The sequence below is a fragment of the Diospyros lotus genome, chromosome 9, assembly GCF_014633365.1.
Source record: "Diospyros lotus cultivar Yz01 chromosome 9, ASM1463336v1, whole genome shotgun sequence".
Classification (NCBI taxonomy): Eukaryota; Viridiplantae; Streptophyta; class Magnoliopsida; order Ericales; family Ebenaceae; genus Diospyros; species Diospyros lotus.
In genome coordinates this window covers 22852180-22862943 of record NC_068346.1, presented here as the reverse complement: position 1 = coordinate 22862943, position 10764 = coordinate 22852180, and the positions used below count along the sequence as shown (strand labels likewise).

At 38.1% G+C, this 10764-nt stretch overlaps 1 protein-coding gene across 1 annotated transcript; it reads right to left on the bottom strand.

Moving 5' to 3' along the window:
- Window positions 1–2641: 2641 nt before the first annotated feature.
- Window positions 2642–9349, bottom strand: LOC127809306 (uncharacterized; the record flags this gene model as incomplete). The annotated part of the gene is made up of 7 exons (XM_052348070.1): window positions 8392–9349; window positions 7870–8349; window positions 7511–7659; window positions 5029–6616; window positions 3996–4525; window positions 3007–3142; window positions 2642–2871 (listed from the first exon to the last, which is right to left on the bottom strand). Coding segments are annotated over exons 1-7 (4071 nt in total), but the record flags the coding sequence as incomplete, so codon positions are not given.
- Window positions 9350–10764: the final 1415 nt, after the last annotated feature.

The window sequence follows — 10764 nt, the reverse complement described above, 5'->3', positions numbered from 1 at the left end:
ATTCAAAACGGAAATACATAGAACAGAACAAGCCATCTGTCATACAGTCGAATATTCTAAATTAGATTTCGGTCAAAGGTTATACAATCTTAGGAATGGCAATTAGGATGATCATTATTCTACTTTATTCCCTCGAAGTTTCGACTTCAAACCTTACTATGGATTTTCCCTCAAATAAAAAAAAATGATTCCTTGGGTGTACACACAAGGGAGCCACCGTTTTAAGAGTAAATGTAAAACAAGTTCAAACTCGGTGTCGTCCCAAATACAAAGAACGTATTTTCATGAAAGAATAGGGAATTTAACATAGCTTCATGACTGGAATAATGCCATAGATAAATAACTTCTGAATTTAAATAGAATTCTTTACTCTGAACTCGAATCCTAAGATCACATGATTTATAGCATCAAGAGGGACCAGACTGGGTTGTAATGGGGCTATGAGGTTAATACGGGTTGTCAAAGAAAAGGGTAAAGTGTGCAAAGGGTGTGTTGGGATTTTTTTTTTTTTTTTTTTTTTGACACTAATATCAAATTAAACATATTTTTTTTTTCTTCAGCATTTATTTTGAAACACTCGTGCTGAAAAGCTAAGAGAACTTCCATTTTTTTTTTCTTTTTTTTTTCTTTTCTTTCTCTTTTTTTTTTCTTTTTAATATGAAAGTACCGAGATAGACTGATTCCTAAAAACACACCAGGTTGGATAAACTTCATATGGTTCTAGGTTAGACGAGGGTAATGAAAGGAATTATGCTAAGAACAGCTCAAATGGGCTAGCAAGGGGGTTAATGTGAAGAAAGAAAAAGGTTAATAGGTCCAAATTGAAAGAAATTGATCCCCTATCATGCTTCTATAAAACGATGTTACTCAGTCAACTAATTCAGAGTTTGAAATCAGCCAAATTCATCCGCCATCATACTAGACATTCAAAGCAAATTGATGTTTTGAAGCTATTGAAAATATGAGATCAACAATAAAACGCATTTAGAATAAGTGTTATTTCACTCAGAATTAATGATCATTAGGCTCAAACACTCACTCGGGTAATAGTCTCCACTTCTGTTAAGGGATCATGCAGTGTGCTAATTACCATTGCCTTTGACTTTATGACCGATAAACCAATTTCTAATTATTGAACACCCGATGCATGCAAATCACTTATTCTAATCCCACATATCTACGGTTTCAAATAAGAAATTAATGCATTCATGATTCATACTGCAAATTCAACTGGCTGTCAGTTTATAACTCCAAAGCTTTAGGGATAGCATTATTTAAAGCACGCACAATTTTTTGATTTTTAATAGGAGTAGATAAAAGTAAATAATTCACATAAAATTACAAGCATGCAGTTACAAATTCACAGTTAAACATGGACTAGATAGTTCATAAATATACCTTACTCCCTCCAACTTGAATTGCAGTAATAAAATAGGGTTTGTTAGGAATACCTGTAACTCCACGAGTCTGTAAGTTTACTGTGAACTGCTAAATCTTCAACAAACAAGTGAGAATACCCTACATATATTTTTTATATTTTTTTTCTTTTTCACATCAAAATAAGAAAAATTCATGCAAGTCATATAATAAAGAGATGCGTCTCAAGAGTACAAAAAGTACTCCTTACTCAGCCATCTTATCATAGACTTGCCTAACAACATTCCATAATTTTTTAAAACAAAACATAAAAAAAATTCATGCAAGTCAAAGCTCAACAGATGCGTCTCAAGAGTACAGAAAAGTACTCCTTACTCAGCCATGTTATCATAGACTTGCTCTCCTTAGAGGGATAAATCTAAATTAATCGGACCCCTTTTGCGCTTGCTTCCAATTACCTTAGACCAGTCTATCCAAGGCTCGTAAGGATCATGCTGTGGAACATAAGTGTGTAATTTCTCTAGTAGCTCCTCAATGGTGGATGCGGAAATGAGAATATTTCTTGCAGAAAGAGAAATGAACTTTTGTTCCACAGCCTGATCAAGAAAAGAGAGCAACCCATCAAAAAAATGGTTAATATTTAAAAGTCCAATGGGTTTGGTATGGAGATTGCTCTTGGCCCAAGAGATTATACAAAAGATTTCTTCAAGTGTACCAAAACCTCCTGGCAAAGTAATGAAGGCGTCTGACTGATAAATCTTACAAGCCATGCGCTCAGACATAGAAGTCGTTCTTATAAGTTGACCTCGTGTGTACCCGGAAATCTGTGGATCAGCCAAAGGGATTGGCATAATACCTACCACATATGATTGCCCAAGATGTGCTGCCTGTGAAACACATCCATTCAATCCACGACTTCCCCCTCCATAGACCAAATTAATTTTTCTCTCTCCCAATTTTATGCCAAGTTCGCTTGCTGCAAGTGTGTAACAAATATCGCTCCCAGGTTGAGAGCCACATAGTACACATATGGTATTGATTCGACGAACTGACTGGCCTTCCATTTATGTTAGTTCTTTATGTATGCCCTGAAAGTAGAACTGGTTAAAGAGGTTTGGCAATCAAAAGTAACTACATAGAAATTCAACAATAAATAAACATAAACAAAAATCATGCGTATATACAAGTAGTTGTGATTGTGGCTCACATCTTCCCCTGGTTTTACGTCCAGAAACGGCTTAAACACCTTCTATGAAGCGGGGATAGGCTTCCCATCCAATTTTCTTATAGATTGGCAAACAGAGTCAATTATAGTCAGATTCCCAAGACTATAGCGTTGGTGGTCACTTCTAAACTGGGTCCATAAAGCAAGAATTTCTCGTTGCACTATTCCACACGGATGCGTCTCAAGAGTCAATCGGATATCATCCAAAGACTCCTTACTCAGCCCATCCTTTATGAAACAAATTTTATCATCTCGATTTATGGAAGTAAACCCCACAGATTTACATCGTGTGTTACAAGTCCATCGAGCACATTTGTGACAACCATTTAATCTTTTCGCTCTTCTTTTTTTCGAAAAACTACTCTTTCCCAATCCTGGAAAATGCTTAAAACTAGGTGAGGTTTCGCCAAGAAATCGAACTTTTGCTTCAATTAACCAGCGAATATCCTCAGGGATATTTTTATACATCAACATCCGAAGTCTTTCACACCTAGTGGCATAAATCTTTTTTAAATCATTTTGTGGGAGAGATGGATAGTACTTACGAATTTTCAAGAGCTGAAGATTCATTTTTTTTTAAAACAGAACTATAGTAAAAGAAAAGTAAAACAAAATAATGAACCTTACAAAAGGAACGAGAGTACCTGATCGGAGAACAACACAAATGAGAGAAGACTGAGCTCAAAGAAGTGTGGCTTGCCTAATGCAGATACGGGGTCTCTTATAGGGCTGTGGAAGTCACCATTCCAACAACTACACTTGGCTCGAGACGTGCCACAAGTGCAGGGTCACGTCTGGCGTCTCCTTTTTCAACGTTCGGTGTTTCTTTTCAACGTTCCGCGTCTCCTTTTCCTTTATAGGGAAGTGTGTCGTTTCCTTTATAGGGCAGTGTGATTGCTCTGCCCAAAAAATAAATAAATAGTTGTCATCGGCGTTGAGTTTGTCTCCTTCTTATATTTTTATATATATATATTAAGAAAATAAAGTTTTTATTTTATTATATATTTTTTAATAATTTTTTTTTTGAAGGGGCCTCATAAAATCAAAATCACATATACCACACAAAACAACAATTCCCACCTTACCCCCCAACTTGAATTGCGTATTGTCCTCAATCGACAATAATAGAAAAGATAGAGGATAGACATACCTGGCGGTCATCGATGCATGAATATGTGATGTTTTCTTCACCCTGAATAGCTACAGGGGTTGTTATTAATGTCCTGGACCTAAAGACATCCATTTAACCTAAATGGAAAGGTGGTATTTTAACGTCAGATTCCCAGACGATACGAAACCTCTTTTACTCATTTAATGGTGGATCCCCTAAATCCACACTTCCTTCGTCTTCCTCATAACTATACTGATAAGGTTTCAACCTATGACCATTGACCTTAAGGCATTGCCCTGACTCTTGATTTTCAATTTCGAAAGCCCCATATTCCGAGATGGACTTGATTATGAAGGGGCCAACCCATCTTGATTTTAATTTTCCTGGGAATAAATGCAATCGAGAATCATACAAAAGTACCTGTTGCCCGACATGAAAGCTTTTCCTAATGATGCGTCGGTCATGCAACTCTTTCATGCGAAGCTTAGCCAGTCGTGCATTTTCAAATGCATCGTTTCTTATTTCATCAAGCTCATTTAATTGGAGCTTCCTAGAGAAGCCTGCTTCGGTCAAACTTTTGTTGATTCTTTGAATTGCCCAATATGCTCTATGTTCAATTTCCACAGGAAGATGACAAGGTTTACCATACACTAATCTATATGGAGACATTCCCAAGATCGTTTTATATGCAGTCCTATATGCCCAAAGAGCGTCTACTAATCTCAAAGACCAATCTTTGCGATTGGTGGCAACGGTCTTTTCTAAGATATGTTTAATCTCCCTATTAGCTAGCTCAGCCTGACCACTGGTTTGGGGATGGTACGGCGTGGAAATCTTGTGCAAACACCATATTTTTTCATGAGACCTGCCACGACCTTGTTACAAAAATGGGAACCCCCATCACTAATGATCTCTCGTGGCATCCCAAACCGACTAAAAATGTTTTCCCTTAAAAATTTCACCACAATCCTATGGTCATTGCTCCTTGTCGGGATTGCCTCAACCCATTTGGACACATAGTCAACAGCAAGTAAGATATACTCATGCCCAAACGAACTAACAAATGGACCCATAAAGTCTATACCCCAGCAGTCAAAGACTTCTAACACCTGGATTGGTTGTAATGGCATCATGTTTCTCTTGGATAGACTGCCTAGTTTTTGACATCGATCACAACTTGAACAAAATCTGTACACATCCTTAAATAATGTTGGCCAATAAAATCCACTTTGTAGAATTTTTGCAACTGTTTTCTTGATGGAAAAATGGCCTCCACAAGCAAGAGTGTGACAAAAATTTATGACACTTTGTTGTTCATGATTAGGGATGCATCTACGAATGATTTGGTCAGGACAATATTTGAACAGATACGGGTCATCCCAGAAAAATGTCACCACCTTCCTAAAAAATTTTTCTTTATCTTGTTTGGACCAATAATCTGGGATCTGTTTAGTGACTAGATAATTTGCTATATCAGCGTACCAGGGAAAGGTGAGTGGTTCAGTTTGAGTGTTTGTTTGAAACAATTGTTCGTCAGGAAAGGAATCTTGGATTGGGTTTTCAAATTGATTAAGATTTTGGCATGGTAGACGAGACAAGTGATCGGCTACCACATTTTCTACCCCTTTTTTGTCTCTGATCTCAATATGGAATTCTTGTAACAATAAGATCCATCTAAGGAGACGGGGTTTTGCATCTTGCTTTGTTAATAAATATTTAAGAGCAGCATGGTCAGTAAAAACAATCACCAGTGACCCCACGAGGTAAGACCGGAATTTATCTAGGGCGTAGACAACTGCTAGCAACTCTTTCTCTGTCGTGGTGTAGTTCTTTTGAGCCTCATTAAGAGTTTTGCTAGCGTAATATATCACATAAGGTTTCTTGTCTTTCCTCTGACCTAACACGGCTCCTATCGCGTAATCACTGGCGTCACACATCAGCTCAAATGGTAGGGACCAATCAGGGGACTGAATGATAGGTGCAGAAACAAGTGAGTTTTTTAATTTCTCAAAAGCAGCTTGACACTTACTGGTCCACTCAAAGGGCATGTCTAGGACTAAAAGGCGACATAAAGGCTTGGCTATGGCACTGAATGAAGCAATAAAGCGCCTATAAAAACCAACATGGCCAAGAAAAGACCTAACATCCCTCACATTCTTTGGGGCGGGTAATTTTTGAATTAATTCAACCTTAAACTGATCGACCTCAATACCCTTAGAAGAAACAATGTGTCCTAAGACACTTCCTTGAGTGACCATGAAGTGGCACTTCTCCCAATTTAGCACTAAATGCGTTTCCTTGCACCTCTCTAAGACTCTTTCTAAATTTTTCAGACAACTATTAAAGCTATCTCCATACACTGAGAAGTCATCCATGAAAACTTCCACCACATTCTCTACCAATTCACTAAAAATGCTCATCACGCATCTTTGAAATGTTGCAGGGGCATTGCATAGACCGAATGGCATTCGTCTGTAAGCAAATGTCCCAAATGGACAAGTGAATGTGGTCTTCTCCTGATCCTCTAACGCAATTTCTATTTGATTATACCCTGAGTACCCATCCAAGAAGCAGTAGAAGGCATGTCCCGCTATTCTCTCTAAGACTTGATCTAGAAATGGAAGCGGAAAATGATCCTTCCTTGTCACAGAGTTGAGCTTCCTATAATCAATGCACATACGCCATCCAGTCTGGATGCGCGTAGGGATGAGCTCATTGTTCTCATTTGCTATCACAGTGACTCCTGACTTCTTAGGTACAACTTGAGTCGGACTGACCCATTTGGAATCTGAGATGGGGTAGATGATACTTGCATCTAACCGTTTAAGAACCTCTCCCCGGACAACTTCTTTCATGTTCGGGTTCAAACGCCTTTGCATTTGCCTTACAGGTTTCGCATTTTCCTCTAAGAATATCCTATGGGTGCAGGTGAGGGGGCTAATTCCATGTAGGTCAGAGATAGACCATCCTATAGCTTTTTTGTGCATTCTGAGGAGATCTAGTAATGCTTCCTCTTGATGCAATTCTAGGCTTGATGAAATCACTACTGGCAAAGACTCCCTTTCACCTAAGAATGCGTACTTAAGGTGATTCGGCAATGGTTTTCTCTCAAGTTGGGGTGGACGAACCAAAGATGGTGTGGTTTCATTCCCAGGTAATTTCAATGGCTCTAGGCCAAGCATCTGTTGTGTGATCACCCTGGCTGACTCAACGTCAGGCTCTATCCCTTTCGAAGTTTGCTTCTCTAATTTATAAATAACCTGCTCATAAAGAGCCTCCTCAAAGTATTCTTCACTTAAGGCCTGGATTAAATCTACTTCCTCCAATTCCATTTCGTCATTTGGTTGCTTAGTTACCTTGAAAACATTCATCTCCACCGTCATATTCCCAAATGATAGTTTCATGATCCCATTCCTACAATTGATGATTGCATTCGAAGTAGCAAGGAATGGTCTCCCTAGGATAACGGGAATAGGTGATTGAGGACCCTGGTGGGGCTGGGTATCTAAGACAATAAAGTCCACTGGGAAATAGAATTTGTCCACTTGGATTAGGACATCCTCCACAATCCCACGAGGAACTTTTACTGATCGGTCAGCCAATTGAAGAGTGACCCTAGTGGGCTTGAGTTCTCCTAACCCTAGTTGCTGATAGACACTGAAAGGCAACAGATTGACACTAGCCCCTAGGTCAAGAAGTGCTTGGTCGACTTTTTGGCTTCCAATTATGCAAGCAATGGTAGGACATCCTGGGTCCTTGTACTTTGGAGGGGTCTTAAATTGAAGGATAGCACTTACTTGTTCTGTTAAGAATGCTTTTTCCCGCACATTGATTTTTCTTTTGACTGTACAGAGATCCTTCAAAAACTTAGCATACGAAGGCGTTTGCTTAATTGCATCCAATAAAGGAATGTTTATCCTTACTTGTTTGAATACTTCGTATATGTCTGCATTTGTTTTATCTCTTTTTGATTGGGTTAATTTTTGAGGAAAGGGTGGTCGAGGTTCAAATTTGGATCTCTCTTCAACACTCTTCCCTTTTTCCTTTTGCTTTCTCTCTTGCTCTCTTTCTTCCTTCTCAGCTTTCTTTTTACCCTCTTTACTTCCTTCATTCACTTCCTCATCATTCATTTCATCATGCCCTTGGTCTTTTTTACTAGTGGTAGGCCACATTATCCTAGGGTCCTTAGGTTTCTCAATTACTTTCCCACTCCTAAGGACAGTGACAGACTGGACTTGTTCATGATTCTCACTAGATGACCCTTCGGCTCTATGGGCTTGACCTACGGGGTTAGGACTTGGTTGTGAGGGAAACTTTCCTGGTTCTCTAACACTCAAGGTCTGAGTCAACTTAGTTAGCTGACTTCTCATATCTTCTAGAGCCCTATTTGTTTGTTCTTGAAACTTGGCTACTTGGGTATTAGTTCCTATTTGACCTTGCATGAATTGTTGTAGGGTGTCCTCTAGAGATCTCTTATGAGGAGGTTGATATGCACCAGATGACCCTTGGTTTGGTTGGTAAGACTGTGGCTGTGAGGGGAATGGTGCATGGGGTTGGGCGGCAGAATCATTTCTCCATGAAAAATTAGGGTGATTACGGGAGTTGGGGTGGTATGTATTGGAATTAGGATTGTACCCTAAGTAGTTCCCACTCTGATTCTGATTCTGATAAGGCCTACCCTCTGTCTGACGTGGTTGTGCTCCAGATGCTTGGCCATAGAGGACCTCTTTAAAAGCAGGAATGGTAGGACAATCTTCTGTCATATGGCCATTCGTCTCACAAACCACGCAAAGGACTTCCACCTCATGGACGGCCTTGGTTTTTTTTAACTCTAATTCTTCCATCTTCTTTGTTAATGCTGTTAACCGGGCATTGATGTTATCACTTTCACTTATTTGAAATTTTCCTCGAGGTTGTGGACTGACATGCTCTCTTGAGTCTTCCAAAGACAATGGACTTACCTCCCAATTCCTAGTATTCTCAGCTAAAGTGTCGAAAAAGTGAAAAGCTTCTTTAGGTGTCTTCTCATAAAATTCACCATTGCACATGGTCGACACTAACATCTTAAGGTTAGGGGTTAAGGCATCATGAAAAAAACTAACCACCCGCCACTGCTCAAAAGCATGATGTGGGCAAGTAAGAAGTAGATCTTTGAAACGATCCCAAGCTTGAGCAAATGACTCGGTGGGTTTACAAGCAAAGTTCATCATTTGTCTTTGAAGGGATGCTGTCCTATTGGTCGGAAAATATTTCTTTAAAAATTTAGTTTGCATTTCTCTCCATGTTCCTATTGATCTCGACTCTAATGTGTTTAACCACATTTTAGCTTTGTCTTTTAATGAAAATGGGAACAATTTTAGCCTCACAGTATCCTCATTGACATTCTGATCGACACAAGTGCCGCAGACCTCTTCAAATTCTCTCATGTGAGTGTACGGATTTTCCGAATCCATACCATGAAAAGTAGGTAACATCTGAATGGTACCCGGTTTAAAGTTGAATCTATGATGGTTAACTGGAAGTACAATGCAAGAGGGAGTAGTTTGCCTCGGAGGGTGCAAATAGTCCCTGAGAGGTCGAAGCATTTCAGCTCCCAAGGGATCTTGATCAACATGATCACCCCCTTGAGCAGACATGTTATCATTTTGTTGAGACATTAGAGATTCTGAATGGACTTCTTGTTCTAGCACTCTACCTGATCTAAGTCTCATACACTGTTTAGTAACTAAAAGTTACCTAACAAGTTTTTTTTTTTAAGTATATAGATTTTTTTCTTTATCTTTAAAATATTTATTTTTTTTTTGTTTTTTTTTTTTTAAAAGTAGTAAAACAACAAAAATAACACACTAAGTTACCAATTAATCTCCCCGGCAACGGCGCCAAAAACTGACTGCTACGCTACCCTGCACATTTATTTATCAAAACAACAACCAAATTTATCAAACATTAATCCTTTTGTTAAAGCAGGTATAGGACGATTATACTCGCCAGTGTGCGAGTGTGCGTGTAGTACAATTTTAAATTTATAATTCGGTGAGTCCGAGTCGGTTCACAGGGAGATTATTTTGGATGAAAACAGAAATCACTGAATATTTGATTTTAAGAGGTGATTAAGATAATCTAAAGGAAATGATTAAAACTAAATTAACAATGAGTTTAAGTAGCTTGGGTCAAGACAATTTCAGTGTCAAAACCAATTAATTCCCAACTTAATAGAAAAGATTAATAATATTCATCTGAATTAAGTTTTGCAGATCTATGAGTAATTTTAGTTCAAGATAATGATAATTCTTGTTTAAGCAATCTCCATACATGGCATGGAAATTCTAAGTCAAGCAATTATCATAAATTGAATTATATCCCACAGATAGAATTTATAGGTACAGATTAATCATTTGGGCTTGGGTATGAAAACATTTCCAGGTCTAGCAATCTCCATACGTGGCATGGAAACTCTAAGTTAGGCTTATGCTCCAATCCAAACTCAAAGATACACTATACGCACACTGCTCAAATTAAATCAGATTAATATTACACAATTGAAGCGCAGCTTTCTTTGGGAATCATTGGCGTTGGACACTGTCCTTGCCTTAACCCAAGATCGGATTTAGCTACTCATCTTCATTTTTAAAATAAATTGGCAGGAATTTAAATGACGGGAATTAAAAGACAGTATTTAAAAGACTATTTTTTAACCGACCATATAGGCGGTTTATAATGAAAAGACAAGAATTGAAAGACTATTTTTTAACCGACCATATAGGCGGTTTATAATGAAAAGACAAGAATTGAAAGACTATTTTTTAACCGACCATATAGGCGGTTTATAATGAAAAGACAAGAATTGAAAGACTATTTTTTAACCGACCATATAGGCGGTATATAATGAAAAGACAATATTTAAAGACAATATTCAACCGACCATATAGGCCGTATATAATAAAAAGATAATATGAATAACATAATACAACTATATGGAAACAAAGGTTGAAGATTTAAGAGAGAAATTCTAAGAACGAAATCATATTGAAACTAAAGTGAAAATTTTGAG